At 41.0% G+C, this 23,487-nt stretch overlaps 3 protein-coding genes across 5 annotated transcripts; 2 read left to right on the plus strand and 1 right to left on the minus strand.

Moving 5' to 3' along the window:
* Window positions 1-188: 188 nt before the first annotated feature.
* On the minus strand, window positions 189-7,489 carry med1l (mediator complex subunit 1-like). Of its 2 annotated transcripts, XM_026180030.1 has the most exons (18): window positions 7,425-7,489; window positions 7,216-7,264; window positions 6,980-7,069; window positions 5,693-5,768; window positions 5,539-5,593; window positions 5,292-5,418; window positions 5,178-5,206; window positions 4,965-5,036; window positions 4,797-4,871; window positions 4,529-4,605; window positions 4,053-4,115; window positions 3,832-3,943; window positions 3,583-3,707; window positions 3,371-3,477; window positions 3,062-3,260; window positions 2,856-2,951; window positions 1,647-1,749; window positions 189-916 (listed from the first exon to the last, which is right to left on the minus strand). In XM_026180030.1, exons 3-18 carry the CDS (start codon window positions 7,067-7,069, stop codon window positions 649-651), a joined length of 1,674 nt encoding a protein of 557 aa, XP_026035815.1. In that variant the 5' UTR covers window positions 7,216-7,264; window positions 7,425-7,489; the 3' UTR covers window positions 189-648. The 2 variants fall into 2 exon arrangements, with proteins under 2 accessions (XP_026035815.1, XP_026035816.1); XM_026180031.1 differs by lacking the exons at window positions 4,053-4,115; window positions 7,425-7,489 and having other exon boundaries at window positions 7,216-7,276.
* Window positions 7,490-7,531: 42 nt separating this feature from the next.
* On the plus strand, window positions 7,532-14,006 carry ralaa (v-ral simian leukemia viral oncogene homolog Aa (ras related)). Of its 2 annotated transcripts, none has more exons than XM_026180033.1 (5): window positions 7,532-7,640; window positions 9,857-10,102; window positions 10,198-10,406; window positions 10,630-10,804; window positions 10,918-14,006. In XM_026180033.1, the coding sequence occupies exons 2-5, from the start codon at window positions 9,989-9,991 to the stop codon at window positions 11,038-11,040; spliced, it is 621 nt and encodes a 206-aa protein (XP_026035818.1). In that variant the 5' UTR covers window positions 7,532-7,640; window positions 9,857-9,988; the 3' UTR covers window positions 11,041-14,006. The 2 variants fall into 2 exon arrangements, with proteins under 2 accessions (XP_026035818.1, XP_026035819.1); XM_026180034.1 differs by having other exon boundaries at window positions 9,985-10,102.
* A 1,064-nt stretch (window positions 14,007-15,070) lies between these two features.
* Window positions 15,071-23,135, plus strand: cdk13 (cyclin dependent kinase 13). Its single transcript, XM_026180029.1, has 14 exons — window positions 15,071-17,314; window positions 17,560-18,126; window positions 18,216-18,374; window positions 18,482-18,621; window positions 18,779-18,949; window positions 19,056-19,245; window positions 19,370-19,426; window positions 19,554-19,655; window positions 19,759-19,836; window positions 20,101-20,217; window positions 20,319-20,450; window positions 20,537-20,733; window positions 21,440-21,934; window positions 22,167-23,135. Exons 1-14 carry the CDS (start codon window positions 16,176-16,178, stop codon window positions 22,865-22,867), a joined length of 4,245 nt encoding a protein of 1,414 aa, XP_026035814.1. The 5' UTR covers window positions 15,071-16,175; the 3' UTR covers window positions 22,868-23,135.
* Window positions 23,136-23,487: the final 352 nt, after the last annotated feature.

Here is a 23,487-nt window from a genome sequence, read left to right on the forward strand (position 1 = left end):
CTCAGCAGCAATCAAGAGATTTCTTACTGCCGAGTTTCCATTCCACATCGGTCTTCCACTCCTACATTTTCACGCCAAATGTCACTCTTATTGTACAAAACCTAATTTACATCAAAGAAGAAAAAAAAGAAGAAGCAAAAACTAAATTGTGGTTTAGAGAGAATGCATTTGAGAGCTGAATCATATGCTACACCAAAGCTATTTTTTTCTTTATTTTTTAAATGTGTGGAGTCTTACAAAACATCAAGAGTGCATTATGTACTTTAACAATGTTTGATTGGCTCACATGGTACCAATCAACTGGGCTCTTGGCTGTCTGAGGTCAGATGTCAGACCTCAGATCTTTACAGCCAGTAATCTCTGCCACGCTGGAATGCATAGTAAGTGACATTTAAGCATCCTGCAGGAGATGGATGCGATTATGAACTCTGAATTACTCAAACACAGCCTTCTGCAGTTACACATTAGCATCTCTAACTGATAACGGAAAACAAATACCAGTTATTCTGGTCCATATTTATGGCTGATTTAACCCGTGAGAGTTTTCATAAAGGCTGTGGATGCACGTTTAGATCAGCTGTGCCTGTTGTCCACCCTGTGTTGAAACGTGTCTACAAGGGGTGGTGGGTAAGAGGAGGCGGAGGGACTTTAATTTATTTCAAGAATAGATTCAGATTTGGCTACAGTCAGGGCAGAACGTGCTAAATCAGCAACACTGAAGCCGTCCTTCGGCATAGCTGCACTTTGGGAGAAAGTGGCCAAAGCTCTGCTGGTGTCGGCCACAGCTGTACTCGAGGGAGCTGAATGGTCATTTTCAGTCTCTGTGGTGGCCGAGCAGCTGGGAGAAAGTGGGACAGAGGTGATGTCCTCGAGCTTGTTGTATAGCATCCTCATTGTCTCAGGGATGGACATACAGCTGAGTGGAGAAAAACAAAACAACTGAAAGTTCCTAGAAGGAGTGGAGCTAAAATTCAGTACGGCAACAAGACAAATCCCCTCCTCTTACAACCCAGTTGTTGAAACAGTCTGCTACCAGATATCTATATTCTTAATAAAACATGCAGGAACTTTAAACAGAAAGCAAATCACAGGTAAATAAATGTGCAAGGTCACAATGTGTTAGTAGAGACGTCAGTGGGACACAGGCGCTGTAAAGGTTAAGTGCCGCAGCTCGGTGGGAGAATGTAAACGCAGAGGAATCGGGAGAATGTGATGAAGACACATACTGAAGAGAGTTTAATCTATAGTTGTAACACAAACAGCAAGGAAGCTGCTGGTATGTTAGCCAAGCATTGTGTTGAACACACAGTTTAACCTCTTAATTAAGAGCATCTTTTTTGTTGGCGTGTGTAGCATGTTTGTAAATGTAGGATGAGTACTAGTGGTTGAGAAAGAGTTACTGTAATTCTACCATGTAATCATGTGCTCACATTTGTTATGCTAGTTAAAGCTGTAAAGTTTAGACACTGTTCAGGTAGCTGATGAATGAATCAGCATAATAAACTACATTCAGTTACTCTGCTGCACACAGATCTTCATAATGCAGAATTTCTGTACATTGTTACACACACTTGAGTGAGTAAATAATAATCACATTTACACCAACATCTGCATGTAAGCATGGTTCTTAAAGACAGAAAACATACCTCATGATGACAGAGGAGAGGTATTCATTAATGGAAGGATCACGTGTATTTGCTCCAAATAAGCTGCAGGTAATCTGGTGAGGTTTCGGTACATTCACCAGCACTGTGGGCACAAATCAGTTTAAATTACACACCACATTCCTTTAACTTGTTCATTTTCCCAAACTGATATTACAACCAGGTTTTTTTGTTTTTTTTTTTACTTAATTTGCCCATCTACCACCATGTTTATAGCCAAAAAACGAACCCTGCAGGAAATATGATGACGTTCAAAAAACCAGGCTGAGATTACTTGTACTTTGTGGCATGACACTTTGTCCTGCTGGAAGGAGTCATGGGTACACATTGCTAGCAGCAACACTCAAGAAGGCTGTGACATTTAAATGATTCTAAGGGGACCACAGTGTGTCAAGAAAATCTCCTTCACTACTCCACTACCACCTCCACCACCCTGAAACTGGAAATCAGAGCCATGCTTTCAAGTTGTTGTTTTCTAACCCTACCATCTGAATGTCACAGAAAAAAATAGACCAGGCAAACTCAGGCCAGGCAATGTTTTTACAATCTTCCATTGTCCAAATTTGATGAGATTGTGCAACTTTAGCTTTCGGTTCTTAACTGACAGGAGCAGCACCCGATGCGTCATCTGCTACTGTAGCCCACCTGCTTCAAGGTGTTCTGCATTCAGAGATGCACTTCTGCATATCTTGGTTGCAACAACTGGCTATTTGAGCTACCATTGTTTTCCTATCAGTTCAAATCACTCTGGCTATTCTCCTCTGACCTCAACAAGGTGTTTTCACCCAGAGAACTTCCACTCACTGCAGTCTTTTCCCAGACCATCCTCTGCAAAACTTAGAGATTTTGCACCCTGACACCAAGACAAATTTCCTTATTTGTGTACAAACTTGGCCATAAACATGATTCTGACTGTGGTGATGTCAAAAACTCCCAGTAGATCAGCAGTTTATACTCAGACCAGCCCAATTGGTACTACCATGCCAAATGAAAAGTCACTTAAACCATATTTCTTCCCCATTCTGATGTTCAGTTTGAGCTTCAGCAGGTTGTCTTGACCATGTCTTTATGCCTATATGCATTTGATTATTGCATATAGGTTAAAAAAAAAAAAAAAATAGATATATTAAAAAGGATAAACTTTTAAAACAGCTAATTTTTTCCCAAATTTGAAATGAACTTAATGCTCACAAACACCCAGGGAGTCAGCGTCAGGTGGCTGGAAGGTCACAGAAAAGCTGCTGTCAGACTCTGGAAGGACTTCAAAATGCAGGCCACAAACTGAACCTGGTAAGATGCATAAATGAAGCGTTACATATTTTAAGCACAACAATGTTTGCTGCCCACTTTACACCATCTCTGTGTCGACCGGTTTTGTAATGTAAAAACACTCCTACCTGGACTGGCACAGTGAAATATGAAACAGCTCCTCAGCAGGGTGTTAATGGCACACTGGTGGCGCAGCAGCTCCAGCAGGGCTGGGACATGACCAGGGTGGGTGAAGGGAACACTGTCCACCACAGCCCCCCTGTGGGCAGGCACATCCCATGCAGCTCCAGGGAAAACATAACTATGCATCACACCACCAGGAAGAGTCTAGATGAATAAACATTGATTTTTTTTTTTTTTTTTAAATGCATAAATTACATATTAAATACTAACCCCTCTTTTACCTTTTCCACTTATAATAAATAGTATCCTCATACCACTGTAAAAATCATGTTGCTTTCGCATGTCATCTCCCAGGAGCTGTTTGCGCTTAATGAATCTCTCATGAGAAGCTTGGGTAGGGGTGCCCACTGCAGGTCAACATCTGGTACAGTCACATGTAGGAAATAATCGGAGACAGAGCAGCAGTAATGAGCAGGCTTTTTGTTTCATGTCCATTTCACAAAATACTCATGAAAGCCTCCCTGACCTGTAATTTGGCTGAGCTTCTTTACAAAAGACGGCATCACGGGCATAGCTGGCTGCAGTTTAAGCAGGAAACAGGCAGGCAGCATTTCATTTGGCACCTCATTCAGCGGAACAAACACAGGATAACTGCTCCAGGACACAATTGTACTCCATTAACACCAACGCTAGTGACAGTCAGACTCACTCATAAATGGAAAATGAAACGTGTCCCGCTGGGTGAGAGATTAAAAATCAGAAAGCAGGCAGATACCCCTGAGGATCCAGCTGGGGAGGCTGAGGGACCACAGATGCCATCTGAAGCTTGTGGGTCACATTGCTGACAACTACAGTAACCTGGGCGGCTTGAACAACTGGATTCAAGTCTGTCATTTGAGGAAAATCTATTACTTTTAACATCTCCGATGACACCTGTATTGAATGAACTGAATGAAAGAGAACGCAATTTATCACGTTTTTAACTCAGAAGCTTACCTGACACCAAAGTTTTTGTTCCATTGGTTGGAGGAATAAAGAACCGCATGGTGAAAGGACAATCTAGAACAGGGATGTCAAACTCATTTTACACCATGAGCCAAATTCAGCCTAGTTTCCTCTTAATTAGGCCAGACCAGTGACACTTCCCTTTCTGTCAGTGTAAATACATTTAACTTCAATTTTAATGACTTTTCTATAATAGACAGTGAAAACTTTTACATCACCTAATTGTTTATCTATTACTTTGTGTGGTGTGGTTGACTGTGGGGGAGGTGTTTATCAGAAGGAAAGTTGTAAAACTTGTGAAAATAAAGTTTTACATCTTTCACATTTTCCAAAGCCGTCCAGTGGGCCAGATTGGAGTCATTACTGGGCCAATTCTGGCCCCCACACCTTATATTTGACACTCTTGATCTAGAATTTAATTTGCATAATTTAAATACAACCAATTCAATATACAAGTGTAACTATACCTTCTTTTCCCATGATTAAATCCCCTATCCTGCCATTGTTTATCAAGTCCATTTCAGGGTCAAAATACTTTTGTTCCCTGAAAAGAGGAAAAAATACAAACAAAAAACAAACAAACTGCAGTTTATATGAAGAGCTACAATTATTTACTCTCCTGATCATTTTATATACATGCGTTTTGGTTTATGAAATTTAAATTGAAGCACTGAACAGGAATTCATTTTGTTTTAAGCAGACAGACTTTTGGAAAGTTGTTGCTTTGTCACACACCTTGGCAAATGAGCGATTTTCCATAAGTCTTTCCCAAGGCACTGTAGAGATGCCAACAATTTTAATTTAATTTCACTGGAAAAGAAAAAAGGGAACACATGGCTAAATGATCACAAGAGCCTCAGATTTATAAGAGCTAAAGAATATTTGATAAGCTGAGGTAGGCACTTGTCTCCAGGGATGTTGTACTGGGCAAAGAGGCCTTGTAACTTCAGGGAGAAGGCGGCAAAGTTTTTGGACCTGTGCACCCAGAAAGCAGCACAATCAGCAAATAGAGCTAAAACCATTAGTGCTGTCATTATGCTCTTAAAAAAATTTAGTGGATAATGGCACTGCTTACTGCAAGAAAAATGTAAATTTAAAAGCAATCCATTCCCTTACCTTAGCAGCTGAAGCAGGGATTCACTGGGCTAAGAGACAGTTTTATTTTATCAGCATGATTAGCAAAAGGTGAGAAGTTCTAATGACTTGCTGGAAACAGCACAGTCCACTTACAACAGGGGATTCTCCGTGAGGGACCACCTTCACCTCCTCCACTTCACCACACGGCAACAACAATACCTCAACGTAGAATAAATCAGCTGATAAATAGCACGTGGCCTCAGCAAAATGAAAACTCATCCTTGGGAGAAAAGATTCATATGGATAACAAGGTGTCATCACAGTAGATTAATAGAAAAACAGATGAGGAAAGATATGAGTCTAAAAAGCAAAAACAAAGCCATGGAGGTCAGTTTTATACCCTTGTTGTTTTGCGATAATCTCTAGGCGGAGCTTTGTGGTGTTGATGGTGCACACTGAAACATAACGAGATTCATTTTACTTATGTAAAGTAAAAATACTTCAAATAAATAAATAAATAAATAAATAAATAAAAACACATGTTACTCACATACCGTTTGATTCTTCCTGGAGTTTTTCCAGGGATCTTTCCAGTGGCTTACGGGATCTGGATTCATCTCTGGATTTCTCCTATTATAGGAACAAAGGCGAGAGACAAAGAAAACAACAATGGACTGTTTGTATGGCAAAAGCAAAGTCTTGTGCAAACAGCCTTTGGTCCTGTCTGCCCATCTCACCATGCAACACAAACTGCATGACACCATCTCAAGGAAAACACTGACATTTGCATGCTTTTCATACTGGGATGTGTGTGTTTAATGAAACAAATGTTTTGGAACTAGGAGTTTGAAATTATTGTACTTAATTTTTTTTGAAGAAGAAGAACCCCACTTCTTCACAAGTTCTCTTTAAGATCACTGCTGGAAGAGAAATTGATAACTAGCCCCAGATGCCTTATCCCTTTGGACCACACATCACTTCAGACCACCAAGCAATCACATTTCTTCAACACACTCCAGAGACTGACCACTGCCAAGCTCCACTCCACATTAATCCAAAAGTATTATCTACCCTGCTGCTCCACCCATGACAAATCTAAAGAAAACTAACCAACCCTCTCTTCTCACAGAGGCCCAGCATACAGATAGAACAATAATAATAGTGACTGCACAGAGTACAGCCCGTTTGCCTCATGTCAGTGCTTGAACTCTCAAACCTCTAACCAAATAATATACATGTACAAGAGGGACATCCTCTATTTAAGAATCAATAAATAGTGCAAAGGAAAATTAATTAAGCCAGCAGTAGTGCATGTCTGGCCAAAAGGGATGCTGTTAAAAAGTGGAATCAAAGCCAATGCCATAAAGATAACCAACAACCCACAGTCAAACTACTTTGTTTTGATTTGAAGGCTTTACTCCATACACTGTACCAGGTGCTTGATAAGTAAATCCAAGTAGGTTAAGTGATAACAGTCAATGCAAAAAAAGAGAAGAAGAAGAAGAAAAAAAAAGGACCGCTGATCAAAAAAAACAAAGCCGTGTGTGTTCCAGGATGAATGATCTCATTCTGAGTGGATAGCCACACCAGTTCACACCACATTATCATATTAGCAGAGCCATGCACTAACCAGCCACATAACGCAACATACCCCCTTTAAACCCCAAACAAAACAAAGGAGGGGGTCTTAGTTTAAATTAGAAATAAAATGAGTAATCTCTTTTGCGTAAGACGAGATTTAAAAAAAAAAAAAAAAAAACCCTAACCGTACAACTAAAATGATTCAAATAGACCATTTGAGTAGAGGCATTTTCATTTTTATTTAATGAAGTCTGCCTCACCATACACCTTCGGACAAGCTGAAAAGTGTCAGCCCAACTCTTCTCTGCAAACTTCAAACACAGCTCTGGAATTGTGACCCTGTCCATCATCTAAAGCGTCGAAAAACAGGAGATTGATGGGAAAAAATAAAATTAAACTTTCTTCCCATTTTAAGATGTTTTATTTACATTTGCGCATTTTTTTAACTTAAATTGTGTGTTTATTTAGTGAGAACACTATATTCAAACCGACATACCTGGCATGTGGAGGTCTCTTCACTCTTCTCCTTTTGAACAAACCTGCCACTATTTATGCGGATTAGCCAGTTAATCAGTTATGTGGTACCTTTCATCCGCTGTTCCTAATCTGCATTGTACTGTATGCTCAACTGCGAGGGTAATTATCTGATATGTCCATACCCGGGGCTATATTTTTTTTTTATCTGAAAGAAAATATTACACTCACACACTAAAGTCAAAGTGAGACGCTGTGTGCTTCTCCCAAGCAGGCGGGCGTTGTCAGTCGGAGCCAAGCCCACAGGACGTGCAGTCAGTCTGCTGCTAACAGCTACCAGCCGGGTCTCTGGAGTTAGCTAGAAAGCTAGCCATGAGCTAACAAGTAGCTAGCTGAGTCTTTTCGTTTCGCCACCTTAAATTCCGCTTCATCAGACCTTTTGCCAAGGTGAGTGCTGTTTATTTTTGGATTTGTGTTAATACAAGACCTGGTACTGGTGCAACGGACCCTGCTTGTCTTTCAGTTTTATTAGCGTCGCATCATTTAGTTATGATTAGCTGCTCGCTAGCCGTTTTTTCCCCTTTACCCCCCCCCCTGTGTGTCCACACTCGCCCTCGCTAACGAGGAAGCTACTGAGTTTGGAAGCAACGAGCGAACATCTGTTGCAGAATATCCGCTTTTAGAGACGTGTCTTTCAGATGTTATCTTCATCCTGAAATGTTACTTTGATGTCAGGTGGCATTTACCTGCCCGGTAGCATAGTTAGCTTGTTAGCCACATTGCCCAGCAGTCAACCAGCTAAGTTGCTAATAAGTTAACGTTGTTGTTAGGGACGTGTACACTGACATTTGCTGTGCTAGTTTCTTTTATTGAAATAGTTGGTTAAATAGTTGATTTCTCAGTTCATGTTATGTATAGATTTTTGTGTATAGTATTTTGTTTTTTTGTATTCTTGGTGTGCTTATGGTGTGGCGTCTTGTTTGTTTTTTATTTGCTAAATAATGACTCGCTGACTAATTTGTCTAACTGGTGTATTGACTTTCCACCCACATTTGTGCTGATGATTGTAAACTGAAGGCATAGTATTGTCTCTACAGTCTCCCTGTCTTTACATAAGGTGACTTGGGTTTGTTTAGAAATTGTTGTTAAACGTCTCTCCAAGCCCAGAACGACTGACTCGTTAATAGTTCCCTTTTCACTTCCACTCAAAACAACTTGTTAAGAGATGTTTGCAGCTTTAAAAGATGAAAGTAAAGCAACATTCCTTCAGTTCTTTATAGTACTATTGACTTGCAGTAAATATAAACCTTTTATGTTAATTTGTGTAGTGACGAATTGGCTGCAAGCCCATGCTTATCCCTGATCCCCCCCCCCAAAAAAAAGGGTTTGTGTTGGCCTTTAGGAAAGGGCTTGAACACACATTTCTGGACAGTATGCATTTTCTATAGTGTTCTTGGACAGTCCAGTATGGAAAAGAGGCCACTCAATGGCTTTATCATGTGTCACATTTTATCCACTGTTGTCAAAGACATATAAAGTACTGCCAACTTTTCAAAACTTGTCTCCCTTTTCTTAGGGCAGGTTCACTTAAAACTGTTCTATTAGTGGAATTTGTGCGCTTTATTTGTAGTTAACGTTACCTTTTCTGTGCTATTGACAAGCAGTATTTGGTCCTCAGGCTCCAATGTGTATTTGTAGTGACACTTGGCTGCCGAAAGTACTGCACCCACAAGGCGCCTTTCTGAATTGGTATTTGTGTTTCGGTATTTTAGCAACACGCAAAAGAGGTTTAAGATTATGTTAAATGTACCCTTTTGCTATGTTGTAGATTGGCCAGTGCATCTGTGATGTGAGGGTCATGTTTCGACCAGTTTGTTTGGTATAACCTTAACAACTGTTTTTACACAGGAATTAAAGAGTTAGTTTCTTGGGAGAAGTTAGGAATCCCTTTGCTGGACTAGGCCTAAAACTGATTCAAACAACATATTCATAAATCTTTCAAATCTTTGTGTGCCTTCAGACATCTGAGAGGGAAAAATTAATAAATAAAATCGATTAGTAAATGTCTTTGCATGGACAAGAAAATTATTTCTTGTCTCTTGTATGAGGAAATTATGCCAGGGGTAATATTTCTACCAGTAGTAACTTGCACTTCTATTGCTTTCTCCAGCTTGTGTTTCACAACTAACCAAGATGTAAAAACAAAATGTACAGCTGGAAATTAGAGCCACGTTTACAATTTGTGTGATCTGATTTCTGTTACTTCTGAATACTTATGGCCTGAATTGTTAACAGGTCAAGTGGTATTGCGGTCGCGTTTGTAAAGAGGAAAGTAATACTGCTTAAGGCAGTAAGGGATAGGTGCTATTTGCACAGGCAAATGGCTTCAGAGCAGAATTTATAATGAAATAAATTTGCATTTCTAATGCGTCAGTCTTGTGTCATGACAATGTTTCCTGCATTCTTGTTAAGCTACCGAGAATCATTCTTTTGTGCGACGTCTCAAGTCTAATTGTAGTTTCTGCTTTTTAGCCTTTTATTGGTTTGGGATTTATTACCATGATGACTGTGCAATCAAAATGCAGAAATGGAACCTGGAGGCACTGGAAAATATGATGCAACATCTTTCTCTTTTTTTCTTTTCTTTTTTAAATTCTCCACAGGAACTATCATTCAGCCCTTTGTTGGACCTGCAGTCTTTGGATCTGATTTTTGCAGTCCTCACATTTCACAATCCCTTCCCGCCATCTTGCACTTTCTCCCTTTGATACTTGCATCTCTCGGTACACAGAGCCATGGCAGCTGCAAAGCCAAAAGGGCAGAACTCTCTAGCCCTTCACAAAGTGATAATGGTTGGCAGTGGAGGAGTGGGCAAATCAGCTCTTACACTCCAGTTCATGTATGATGAGGTGAGCTGCTCACATCACAGTACTCAACTGAAATTCCAGTTTTGAGGTTTTAATAAAAAAAACTCTGGCATAATGGATCTCTTTCTGTTTTCTAGTTTGTTGAAGACTACGAGCCCACTAAAGCAGACAGTTACAGGAAGAAAGTGGTGCTGGATGGAGAGGAGGTGCAAATTGACATCCTTGATACAGCCGGGCAAGAGGACTACGCAGCCATCCGGGATAACTACTTCCGAAGTGGCGAGGGTTTCCTCTGCGTATTTTCCATCACAGAGCTGGAGTCTTTTGCAGCAACAGTAGACTTCAGGTGCAGCCACTTAGATTCTTTTAATGAAGCACTTACCCATCCATTAGGATGTAATTAAGCTATTCTTCTTCCTTTGCTTTTTTGATACTTCATCACAACTCAAGGTTTTTCTTCCATCAGGTTGACTAGACTCATATGAGTAAGGATTTTGTGCATTTACCATGCAGCGCTCTGTTTATTTACATAATTCACGGCTGAATGAGATTTCCTGTTCATTTTGCAGAGAGCAAATTCTGCGAGTGAAGGAGGATGAGAATGTGCCCTTTCTCCTGGTTGGTAATAAGTCAGACTTGGACGACCGACGGCAGGTTAGCGCAGATGAGGCAAAGGCACGTGCAGAGCAGTGGGGCGTGTGCTACGTGGAGACTTCGGCCAAAACTCGTGCCAATGTTGACAAGGTTTGTTTAACTTGCTGAACATAATAATTCCTTCCTATGCTGACACCAAGCAAAACAGACACATAAACACAGAAATGTGAACACTTGTGTTTTTTATGTTCTCCTGTTAACAGGTTTTTTTCGACCTAATGAGAGAGATCCGGGCAAGAAAAATGGAGGACAGCAAAGAGAAAAACGGGAAGAAGAAAAGTAAAAGTTTGGCCAAGAGAATTAGAGAGAGATGCTGTATTTTATAGTCGTTAGAGGGAGCAGGCTCGCTGCTTATGTACATATGCATTTCTCAGACTTTTGCTTTTTTTTTTTTAAATTTTAATTTAATTTAATTTTTTGTGCCCATACCTGACCATGACCTTCTGTTCCTGGTTAACAGGACATCTGACCATGTGTCAGGAAGTAGTAAGATGGCGCTTCATACACCATTTATAGCTCTAACTTTTTATGTGCTGACACTCCAAATAATTTATGTACTCTCTCTCTTTCTCACTCTGCCCACATTACAGAGTGTAATAATTCAGTGGTGTTTTTAATTTAGACCTAAGCTTGAGAGGCTAAGTCCTGAAATGTTCCAAAACTTTTCATTGTAAAGTCTGACGTGTGTGTGTGTGTGTAACACACATATTAAGAGAGCTGTGCAGTGCAAGTTGAAAAAAAGATTTAAATGAAAGTCTAAGCGCCAAGGTTTAAACAGGGAAGATGTAACTGGAGCTCAGTACTGGAAAGCCCCAATCCCTTTTAATTAATCCACCATCTTTGGTAAGAAGGGTTAGTTAACAGACTCGGCAGTGTAGTGTCAACCCAGAGTTCATCAAGAGCCACAGAGGAGATGAACATTGCACTGAGCCTATGAAACCTTTCAATTAGAAAAAAAGTTTCATTATCAAAGCTCGAGACAAAATTTGATGCCATTCCTGTTTGTCGTTTTACACCTCAGTTTTACTACGTTGTACAGTTAAGTATACTTCTTTTTAGTCGTGACGTCAAACATTTCCCTTCTTCTCCTCTATCATATCACCCAGTGTAAGATAAGCGCACTAATGTTTCCACTAATCTCTCCCCTTACCCCACAGACTTTTGAGTCTTCTCAAATGCACAATGGACATTAATTGTTACCCTTGAATCTGTGAGGGATTTTGCAACACTTGAACTCTTTTTCAATTCTAACATTTCAGAAGTTTTACCTCACTTGGCATTGTCTTTTTTGCGATAAAGGAATCCCTGGTGCTCAGATAAAAGGTGATTCCATAACACTACATCCCTTACATGCTGACACATCTTAATTTTAAAAACAAAGAAACACATTGTAACATGTAAAAAATGTCTTTTTTCATTTATAATTTTTCCTGACATTTAATCTGCAAACTTGTATCTCCTTTTTCCTTTTGTTAAATGGAAAAGTCCTTAATTGGAAAGCTGGGGTAAATTAATGAATAGATCATTTTTAAGGCATGAAATGAAAATGAGACTGCAGGCTGCATAGACGTGAGGTGATACTTGTCCAAAAAAAGTTTTAGTTGCCAAAGAAAAACGCTAGCTAGTACAAACAAGTGCCCACTTATTATTTGAAGTGAATGACAGCTTGCTGTAACGAGCATCAAAAGTAAGCACTACAGTCTTTGCAAAAGGAGTGTCGGGAAGCGTCGAGATTTCAGTCTGATTCGCCTGGGGAAAGAAATGCAAGGTTATGAGGGCTTTAGTAATTCTTGTGCAGTGCGTCACTGTTGCCTCTCTGTCCATTGTGAATGTGAAACATCCCCTCATACTCATCCTGTTTGCCTGTAATCTTAGACTGCCAATGATTTGCAGAGTTTAGAGGTCACTGGCGTTCTACTTTGCTACTTTTTGTGCAAGGCTACCCTGTGTTACAGTGCTGTAGTAACATGCCGAATGTGTTCATTTTATCTTGTAGATGGCATTTTAGAGGCAAAGGTTGAAACAGTGTATAGAAATTGGCAAATTGAGAATGCATAGACCAAAATACACTGTGAAAACTGCCCCTTGTTTCTTAATTTATGACTGAGCCTTTTCTTTTCTTGTGAACAATATAATTTATTTTTAGTAACTTATTATTTGTTTTTAATATTTCAGTAAAGTTAAACAGCCACATTGAGGTTGTTGCCATTTTTCTCTCTGATTCACTACCAATCGTTAACTTAATAAGCTGCTCACCATTTACACTAAAAGATTGCCACAACCAATAACGTGCCCAACACTGGAGTCTATGCAAAATGTTTGCTGTAATTGCAAAGAGGAAATGTGAAACTTGGAAACAGTTTAAAACACTGACTGGGTCTAGAAACTATTGAGAACTAGAAGCACTTGAGCTGGAGCGCCATTTACAGATCTGACTGCAGTTTGGAAAAAAGTGTGTCATCCAACAGCTATGAAGCTTTCTTTTGTCTGTATGTTTGTCTTTTTAATGTGCGTTTATCATGCAACTCATGTCTACAGTAAAGCACATAGTAGGAGGAGTTGGACTTTAAAACAGTAACGTGAGGTGGCATCAAACTGATTGGTAAGCAGTTTATTCTAATATATGTCCTAAGGGCTAAACTCCAGTACACCACATAATGATTGAAACGCCCTGAAAGTTAAAGTGGCACGCACAGAAACTGGAATGAGCATAAAGATCCCAGTTTATTATTACTCTCCTTCTTTAGCTTGAGATTATTACATTAACCGCATTGTGTCTTCATTGTTGAGGATTACAGAAGCTGCCCTACATAAAGTGACTACCGTAATGCTTGCATACTATAACACTGGCTAAACAAAGTCTTTCTTGTTTCAGTTGTTTGTTGTGGGTTTTTGTTTATTCAAGGAGACATCATTCATAATCATTCTACTGCTGTTACTTTGTTTCCACATATTAATTTAATAGACTTGATAGCCCGAAAAATTTCAGTGAAATACTAAAACAGATGTTTGTGTGAACGCTATGAGCGAACTGTCCTACTGGGTATTCAGATAACTTGTTTTGCCTTTTCTATACCCTTGGAGTAAAAAAAGAAATCTATAGGTATCTATGTAATTGATTGGATGGTTGTATGTATGCCATCAGTTAAATGTTTCCTTCATGTTTACTTATTTTTAACATAACCACTAATGTAGCCTATCTGTTTGTGAATACAAGAGGTGATGCTTACATTTCAATTCATTTTTTTTGTGAGTTTGGAAATGGCAAATAAAGTGGACATTACTAATAACACTTTGTGTATGTTCTGTGTGATACGTTTATTGTTTTTTGCACTGAACAGGTGAACTTTGAAGTGCTGTGTTATATGTATAAACATGGATAATCTATCTCCTTACCCTGATCTTTCTTAGAGGAAAAGCACTATCTTAAGGTCATAAAACAAGCTCTTGAAGTGTCTAGGTTCTTTCTAAGCACCTTAGAAACTCATGAAGTCTTTCAGCAGGCCTGTATTGCCAGGAAAATAGCAAGACATGTCCATAAAAACACACCACAAAAACACTTGCCAGAAAATGGAAAGGTAACATTTATTGGTGTCTTTGTTGGATAAATAACAATAAAAACAGGTAAATAAATATATTTGTCACAATTTCAGCTTGTGCATTTGGTTTAGAGAAAAAAGTAAAAATTGCTTTAGCTTTTAGGTATCTTTCTTGTGTTACACAGTGTCTGCGATGAATGATGTTGTAATTTGTAAGGTATTTTAGTTTTATTGCATATAAATGTATCTATGCGCACACAGAATTTGAAATGTTATTGTACAATAGTGAGCAAACTAAGGTGTAGGTTGAGCTTGTGCATTGCCAGTCAGATCATCTTCTAATATTATTAAAAAATATCCTGAGTAAATGCAAACTGCAGTTAATGTATTAATGTGTTAATGTATTAACGGTAAAGGTTATCCAAACCTACCTGACCACATGTGAAAAGTTCTGCAAAGAAAAGTGGGCCGAAATTCCTTTGATGTGTGAGACTCATTGCCAGTTATTGCAAATGCTTGACTGCAGTTCTTGCACCCAAAGGTGGCCCAATGGTTACTAGGTTTAAGGGGTATTTACTTTTTCCTGAGGCCAGGTAGGTTTGGAAAGTTTTTTTTCTTTAATAAAAAGAAAATCTGTTTTGTTTTTAATACTTAAATTTAACTTCTTAATTTTCCAATCATTCCCTTGACAAATGACCATATTCTGTATAGTAATAATTAATCATTTAAACTGAGGAATGAGGGACAGATTAACTGATTAACGGCACGTGACGGCAGCATCTGGTCTTATTGTAATCAAAGGAAAGACGTAACCTGTAGTTCCATTTACTGGATACGTAGAAAATAACCATCTCCTGTACACTCTGGTTAATATCGCATTTTCATATCATATTATGTGGTGGTTTTTTGATGGTAGGGGTTTCCCTTTCGCTGTGACGTTACCAATGGATTACGAATACGAGTGCCATTGGTTGACAGCGACGCACAAGGCCTGTAGTTTGAAAGCAGCCTGGGCCCGGGTGAGCTGTACCGTTAGCTGTACTGGGAACAAAGTTATATTAATATAAACACATTCAGAGATTTTTTTGAGCTATTTAACGCAGAGGTTTTGCTACTTTCGGGTAATGCTGCAATCAGCTGAGGTAGCAGTCCAGCAAGATACGTGGACGCAGGCGTGTTTTTGAATGGCATTGTTTTCTTGCATGTTGACTGAGTTGTCTTGAACTCCACACAAGGAGAAGCTAGCTGGCTAAGTTGCTAGCGGCTAGCTGGTTAGCCGCGGACTATCCGGCCAACTCGCGTGCTGTTCACTTCCTTGTTGCACACCGGAGTGTGATGGAGGGCAAGAAGTTTGTGAGAAGGAGACGGAGTTGACTACTTACATTTTAACACTATTCGGTAAATGGATTTACATGCTCGCACAGACGATAACGTTTTAGAAAAAGTGGATCTTAAATTTAGAGAGGCTTTAGGCCTGTGCTTTTACCATGAAACGGAATGCGACTGTGTAGCCGAGTACAGTTAGCCAGTTAATACTAGCTGGCTAAACCGACTAGCATTAGCTGATAAATCTGGGAGATGTCCGTCCTGGAACACAATGGTTGAGTATCGTATGGCTCTGTAACCAAGAATCATTTTGTGAATTTGATATGAGCCGGAGTGTGCTGGCACTAAGTGTCATTAATTTCCCTCTGAACTAACTCACTTTATCTTCAATCTGAACTGTACTAGCTTTGTAATGCTAACGTTAAGCTAGCTAGCTGGCTGGCTGTCTACCTGTGATTTTGCTGTTACGTTAGCTGACTAGCCTGTCACCATAGCTAGCCCAATGTTTTGTTCCACGACACACCAAGGGACATAGCTTTGGTAAATTAGAGAATATATTATTCTTAGCGTGGTGGTAGCATTTATTTGGGAGATAAATGCCTAATTCGGAGGTGCTTCGCGAGGGTCGGGGACGGAGCCCCTCTGCACAGAGAAATGCTAGCAGGCAGGACAGGCGTAGCAAACCGGGGAGCGGTGCCGCTCAGCGAGACAGGCACCGTGAGAAGAGGCGCTCATCGGCTTCTAGAAGAAAGAAACGCAGGCAACCCAAGGAAAGAGGCTTGTGGCATACCGGTACAATAGAGGACCCTGACAATGATCGAAGAAGTGCTTTTGAGAAAGATGTTGAACTTCGGACACTGGTGGAGTACGATGACGTGAGCTCCCAGTCAGAGCGTTTTTCTGGGAGCCCGTCTCCTAAACTTGACCCCCATGCTGAGAGTCTCACAGCGGACCGACTTAGCGATGTTGACTATAATGGACCAGCATCCCCAGACAGAAGTCACCCCAGAGAGCGGGAGGCAGTAAGCCTCAGCAAGGACGAGAAAACAAGAGGACCACCTGAGAGAAGCAGGCAAGAGAAGGAGCTAAGTAAGAAAAAAGACCGTCACAGTCGGGAGAGGGACTCCTCAAAAGCCAGGAGTGGAGGAAGCCTGAGTGGCTCTAAAAATCACAGAGACACTACAAGGAGCAGTGACAGGAATGGCAAAAGGACATCTACATCCCAGTCCTCACAATCTGCTGATAAAAGGGATTCAAAAAGGCACAGAAGTAAAACAAGATCTGATAAAGAGCCCCCATCTGCATACAGAGATGCTCCACAGTCTTACAGAGATGATCGTGAGGACCTCAGGGCATACAGGAGAAGTCCTGGTTTTAAATCAGAAAGTCCCTATGGGACATCATATTCATATAACTACCAGTCTCCTGGCGGTTATAACCAGCTGATATCTAGAAGAAGTCCAACTTATGCGAGCAAAAGACTTTCTCCCAGTTCCACATATTACAGCCGAGATGCAGACATGTATGGGTCGTACGGTGCCCCCAAGTCACCCAGTTCATACTCGAGCAACAAAAGGAAGAGATCACCTGTGAGCCCAGTGAACTGGCGCAGGTCTCCGAGTTACGGTCGGCACAGTCCTTATGAACAAGGAGAGTTTGGCTCAAGTCCTTATGGTAACCGGAGGCGATCACGGAGTCCATATAGGAAGTCCTTGAGCCCAAGTCCTGATGTCAGGTGAGTTGTTATTACGCAGCTAATTGAACATGTTTAATTTGTTGCACATGCTCTGTTGGTGTGGTGACTTTATTAGATTTGTTATAATAAGGCTGCACTGTTTCATTTTTCATTAAAAAAAAAAAAACAACCCAAAAAACAACTTGCATGTGTCACTGCAGTTGCTAATCTGACTGAAATACCTTGAATTATAAGTGCTTTTGATGTACCAACTGAACATGCTGTTCTCATCATTTCCTTTCCAGGCGATCTGCTAGGTCACGCAGTAGAAGTCCATATTCAACTTCAAGGCATTCACGTTCTCGCAGCCGACACCGCCACTCTCGTTCCCGTAGTCGGCCATCTAGTCTTTCACCAAGCACGCTCACCTTCAAAACTAGCCTTGCTGCTGAACTCAGTAAGCAGAAAAAGGCTAAAGCTGCAGAAGCAGCTGCTAAGGCCAAGAATTCGAGCAATACATCGACTCCCACCAAGGGTTCCTCGTCCGCTCATCAGCCCAGCCCTAAATCGAATCACAACTCCAGAAAGGGTCGCCCTCCTTCTCCACCTCAACCGGAGAAGGGACCCCGAACTCCCACATCAACCCAGCCTCAGTCACCCTCAGAGAGGTCATCCAAGAAGACAACAGAGCACCAGACCAGCAGGGACAGGGATGTAAAGGGCAAGGATGACTCTATACATCGGGACAAGAGGAAAGCACCAGCCTCTGGACAAGGCAAAGAAAAGGAACGTACCACAGGTCAAGCCATGTCTACCCTCCCATTGCTGCCATTGCCCCAAACAGTTATTGAGCACATGGACAAAGGAGAAAGGTATGGATGTGCTGACCAGGAAATGTTTGTACTCTGTAGATATGATCAGACTGTTTCAGTATGCTAATGCTCTTTCAACATTTTTGCAGCTTGAAAGACAGCTCACTCTCAGGGAAGAAAAAGTCAGAGAAAAAGGCTCGTCAGCTTTTAACAGACTTGCCTCTGCCCCCTGAACTTCCTGGAAGCACAGATTCTACCCAGAGCCCATCTGATGACAAGAAGTCCCAAACAATTCGCCGAAGACCTAAGTATGTTCTTGATGTATATAGTGCTAAATCACTTTTTGTTTTGTGCTGTTGCTGCTGTTTTCTGTGTTACTATTATTTCAATGTAAAATTAAATTTGTAATTGCCAGAATCTGTGGTCCAAGATATGGTGAAATTAAGGAAATTGCCATAGACTGGGGAAAACGTTGTGTTGACAAGTTCGAGATCATTGGAATCACAGGGGAAGGAACCTACGGTCAAGTGTACAAAGCTAAAGATAAAGACACCGGTGAGTTTTACTGAAGATTAATATTCTCCTAATTCCTCTACACCAACTTTGGCACTGATTCATAGTGTATTCTTCAGAAAGTGCAGTTTTTCTTTGACATACAAGTCAATATTGTCATAAAGATCTGTTTTATGTATTTCTTTCTGTTGTCTGTTAGCTGAAATGGTGGCATTGAAGAAGGTTCGACTTGACAATGAAAAGGAAGGCTTCCCAATTACAGCCATCAGAGAGATTAAAATTTTACGTCAACTGAACCATAAAAGTATTATCAACATGAAGGAGATTGTCACAGACAAAGAGGATGCTCTAGACTTCAAGAATGATAAAGGTAATTTATATTTTTGTGAATATTTATGATACTTAGTGGAATTTTAAAAATAGTTTAAAAGATATTTATTTATTCTTTAAAATTCTTTCTTTCCCTTTTGTCTTAGGTGCTTTTTATCTTGTATTTGAGTACATGGATCACGACCTGATGGGTTTGCTTGAGTCTGGGCTCGTTCATTTTAATGAGAGCCACATAAAGTCTTTCATGCGACAGTTGCTGGAGGGACTCGATTACTGCCACAAGAAGAACTTTCTTCATAGAGACATTAAGTGCTCCAATATTCTGCTCAATAACAAGTAAGATTGCCTTTTTTTACCCATTTACAAGAACTTAGTGCTTCATGTTTTAAAACCTTGCTAAGGATGCTTTCAAGTACGCTTTAAGCAGTGTTTTTCTTTTCTTTTTTTCCCTTCTACTCAGAGGTCAAATAAAGCTTGCAGACTTTGGTCTTGCTCGGCTGTATAACTCTGAAGAGAGGTGAGCCCTCATACATTCTATTTCTGAATCTTACCTTATGTAAGATACTTATTTATCATTACCGGTATCTTTTGGGTGTGATTTGCATACTAATAAACAGATGTTGTCTTTGTTTTTGTATTTTCAGTCGACCATATACCAATAAAGTGATCACACTATGGTACCGTCCCCCAGAGTTACTTCTGGGAGAAGAGAGGTACACACCTGCTATTGATGTATGGAGCTGTGGGTAAGTGCTGATACTTTTATTGTTAATCATAAACATTTAATAATAAGAATATCTGAAAGGTGGCATATGTGTGTCATGAATTGTGTTATTTTGTCTATTAAAGATGCATTCTTGGTGAGCTGTTCACAAAGAAGCCAATCTTTCAAGCTAACCAGGAGCTTGCCCAGTTAGAGCTTATTAGGTAAGCATAGCCTAAATTCCTAAACCATGACTGGCTCTCACACAGGGCCACAGATACAGTTTCCCTCCTGTGAGCTTTGAAATTAAAGAAATACATATATTTCTCCTCACATTTTATTTTCCTCATATTTCCATCACACATTGGTGGTTGAAAGAGGAAAGAAGTGAGCTCTGCTGTACACAGATGTAATGCTTTACCTCTGTTACCTCTGCTCTTTACTGTACTTTTTAGAAAAAATGCCTTTCTGGTTTTTTTTTTTTTTAGCCGCATATGTGGCAGCCCCTGTCCTGCAGTCTGGCCAGATGTCATAAAGCTTCCCTTCTTCAACACCATGAAACCAAAGAAGCAGTACCGGCGACGACTACGAGAGGAGTTTGCTTTGTAAGTTGATGTTTACTTTTTCTTATTGTAAGTCGTATCTGTGGAATTTGGCCTCCCAGCATTTATTTTAAACATGTTCCTGTGCTTTTGCTGCTGTTCAGCATCCCTCCAGCTGCCCTCGATCTTTTTGACCACATGCTCAATCTGGACCCCAGCAAACGCTGCACAGCTGAACAGGCGTTGGGCAGCGAGTTTCTCAAGGATGTAGATCCAGACAAGATGCCTCCACCAGAGTACGTTTGGGTTCATGTTCCATCATCATGTTCATCCTGTAGTGTTGCTGTGCTCATCAGATCTTTTACTTTCTCCACTTCTTTAGTCTCCCACTTTGGCAGGACTGTCATGAGCTGTGGAGTAAGAAACGCAGGCGACAGAAGCAGATGCCGGAAGAACTGGCAGCTCCAAAGGCACCCCGCAAAGAGCTGGGCCTTGATGACAGTCGCAGTAACACGCCGCAGGGTTTGTCTGCCCCCGGAGCCATCAAAGCCCAGAATGCAGCTGCTTCTGCTCTGCTAGGTGAGTTTGACGACTGCTTTTATTTATTTAAGGTGTTGTCGTCTTACACTTGGTTTCATTTCATACCTTAGTTTCATGAGCTAAAAGTAAACTCGGATAGTCTGATGTATTTAAAAATCAACTTGTTACCTCTGAGCTGTGAGGTAATGTATGGAAATGAGTTTTTTAAAACATTACAGCTTTCACCAGACTAACATGCTTTAACTAGAGGTTAAACTGGATGTCACTGTTCGGTTAAATAGCCATTACATCCGGAATGTAGCTCAGTCATTCATTTATTCACTAATCTGCCTTTGCCTTCTTCTCTGAAATATTTAAAAGATCCGTGTTGCTAGACAACACACTGAACCAAACTCACTTATGCTCATATTGTAATTTCCTTCCACAGAAATATATATATATATATGTGACTCTTGGTTCTTGCTCTAGTAATGAATCTTGCAGACTGATATTTCCATTCTCTTCACTTGGGAAAAGTAAATATGTCATCGATTAGATTTATGTATTTAAAAAAGGATAGAACTTGTCATGCAAGGTTATAATATATACGGCTGTTTCCCGAAATGAAGTTATTTTAAACAAAAGCCTTTTTTATAAATATGATATGGCCAGAAGTTGTTAAAGGAACTTTTGCTTTCATATATTGCATTCAGGATATTATCAGTGTTATGACTTCTGCTCAATCTTGTCATTTGTCTTCCTACAGACCCAAAGGGAGCAAACTCACAGTTAACCCAGGAACAGCTGGCAGTTCTCCTGAACTTCTTAGGGCAGCCAAAGAGTGCAGTCAGCACAGCCCAGTTTGTCCAGTCCATGAGCTCAAAGGTCAACCAAGAGACATTACAGCAGCTCTCTAAAGCCTTAGCTCCCACTGACCCAGCTGAGCCTCCTCTTCAGCCTGCAACTGCCAAGCCTCCCCCACCCACAGCCCCAGCAGGAGTACCCCGTACTCCTCCAATGCCCAAACCTCCTTCGCCCCCGATGTCTGCTCCGTCAAATATTCCAGAAGGCGAGGCTGCAGCTGCCACACAGACAGCCATGACTATGCTGCTAGCTCAGCTCCTCCAGGCTCAGCATACACAAAGGCAGGAACCAGTCGATGGTGGAGAAGGAGTAGAGAGCACCAACTCTGCTGGAGCTGCAGCACCGCTTCTACCTCCAGAGGTTAAACAGCCTCCTGAGCCCAGTCCTGTCTCACCAGGTGAGCTGCCTTCTGAACACACTGTGTCTGTGTACCTCAGTAGATTGACAAATACTTTTTCTTTAACTTTTATACCACTGAAGGTCAAATATCTTGTCAGACCAGCAGAAATATTTTTTCTGATTTTGCTTTAAAAATGAAAATAATCGGAGTTTTTTTATTAGCTGATCATCAAAAAGTGAACTAATATTATACATGTGCAATATAATACATTGTGCAACTGTGTTTTCAGTGTCTGATGTAAGTGGGGTGTCCATCCTGCCCCCAGACCAGAGACCACCAGAGCCTCCGGAGCCACCTCCACATGCTGACCTTGACTACCGGCAGCCACCACCTGAGCCCAAGACAGGCCATGCCCCCCCTATTGCATCTGCAGGTGCAGGTGACGGAGGGAGACCCCCAGAGCCAGACTATCCACCTCTGCCCACTGCAGAAGGTTCTGGATACGGTGGCGAATACAGCCATCCACCACCTCCACCTTTTACACCTGCAGGGTTTGGGGAAAGCTACATGGGTCATATGTTGGGTGGGGGCTTGCCACCTCACACTCTGAGAGAAGTGTTTAGTGGGCCTGGACAGGCTGCCAGCTCCTCTACTGCTCCTGGGGCTCTTGCTCCAGCCCACCCCGACCCATTCCCTCCAAGTGCCGGAGCTTCTGGACCCAGCAGTATGGTTTTCACTGGGGACAAGGACCACCGTTTTGAGTACAATCACAGCCCTTTACCTGTGGAGGGACAGTCTAACCCCAGTGCTATCCACCTTTACAACCATGCCATGGCAAGAAAGGATGGTGTACCTCCTCCACCACCCATCCCAGCACCAGGACAACCCTGGGGCTCCCCCTCTCAAGTCGGGGCTCCACCACTACCCCTTGGCTTTGTCCCACATGTGAACTCGACGGCAACAATCAGAGGCCGAGGGCTGCCTTTCTGAAAGACTGGAAATATGTAAAGTGACTATGGGTGAAAGGGTTGACCCTGAAGCCTCTTAGACCAGATTAGATGGATCTGGAGATGCACATTAAGTTTTTAATAACTTAAATCTGTATAAGGCGTTGTATTCCTCCTCAGTCTGGAATGTGGAATACGCTGCAGAAGGACAGTTAACATCGGAGGAGCTTTTATTGCTCATACCATTTTCATATTTTTTTTGTAATCTATTCTGCTGTCTTTTAAATTAAACTCTGATCTTTTTGAGTGTACATTTATCAGGCTGGGTAAATTTTAAAACTCTACCTTAGCCTTTCTGTAATTGCTTCAGAGCAGACTAGTATTAATGTTTTGCACTACTGAGTGAAGTAGGCGGAAACTATTTTTGGTTATGAAAGGAAATGGATGATGTGCTCCATCTGCACAATTAGGAATATAACCCATAAGTAATGTTGTCCTCCTTTTTCTATTGTCAAGATTATCTTCAAACAGTGGTGGCCCATTTGGGTCAGATTAGTCATGAGCACAACAAGCTAATTGAGAGAATAAGGAGTAGTAACCTCTCAGACGAATGCACCAAATCTGATCCAGCTTCATGGAGAAAGGCTGTTTGAATTCCACATG

Source organism: Astatotilapia calliptera, chromosome 9, assembly GCF_900246225.1.
Source record: "Astatotilapia calliptera chromosome 9, fAstCal1.2, whole genome shotgun sequence".
Taxonomy (NCBI): domain Eukaryota; kingdom Metazoa; phylum Chordata; class Actinopteri; order Cichliformes; family Cichlidae; genus Astatotilapia; species Astatotilapia calliptera.

What these genes read in the sequence shown, in the direction of transcription:
- ralaa (XM_026180033.1), top strand. Translation starts at nt 9,989, where the DNA reads ATGGCAGCTGCAAAGCCAAAAGGGCAGAACTCTCTAGCCCTTCACAAA. An exon ending in TCCAGTTCATGTATGATGAG is followed by an intron (nt 10,103 to 10,197) that starts GTGAGCTGCTCA and finishes TCTGTTTTCTAG; the next exon opens with TTTGTTGAAGACTACGAGCC. An exon ending in GCAGCAACAGTAGACTTCAG is followed by an intron (nt 10,407 to 10,629) that starts GTGCAGCCACTT and finishes TTCATTTTGCAG; the next exon opens with AGAGCAAATTCTGCGAGTGA.
- cdk13 (XM_026180029.1), top strand. Translation starts at nt 16,176, where the DNA reads ATGCCTAATTCGGAGGTGCTTCGCGAGGGTCGGGGACGGAGCCCCTCT. An exon ending in CACATGGACAAAGGAGAAAG is followed by an intron (nt 18,127 to 18,215) that starts GTATGGATGTGC and finishes ACATTTTTGCAG; the next exon opens with CTTGAAAGACAGCTCACTCT. An exon ending in AGACTTCAAGAATGATAAAG is followed by an intron (nt 18,950 to 19,055) that starts GTAATTTATATT and finishes CTTTTGTCTTAG; the next exon opens with GTGCTTTTTATCTTGTATTT.
- med1l (XM_026180030.1), bottom strand. Translation starts at nt 7,069, where the DNA reads ATGATGGACAGGGTCACAATTCCAGAGCTGTGTTTGAAGTTTGCAGAG. An exon ending in CCCCAGCTGGATCCTCAGGG is followed by an intron (nt 3,708 to 3,831) that starts GTATCTGCCTGC and finishes GTCCTGGAGCAG; the next exon opens with TTATCCTGTGTTTGTTCCGC. An exon ending in CTCTCCTCTGTCATCATGAG is followed by an intron (nt 917 to 1,646) that starts GTATGTTTTCTG and finishes TTCTCCACTCAG; the next exon opens with CTGTATGTCCATCCCTGAGA.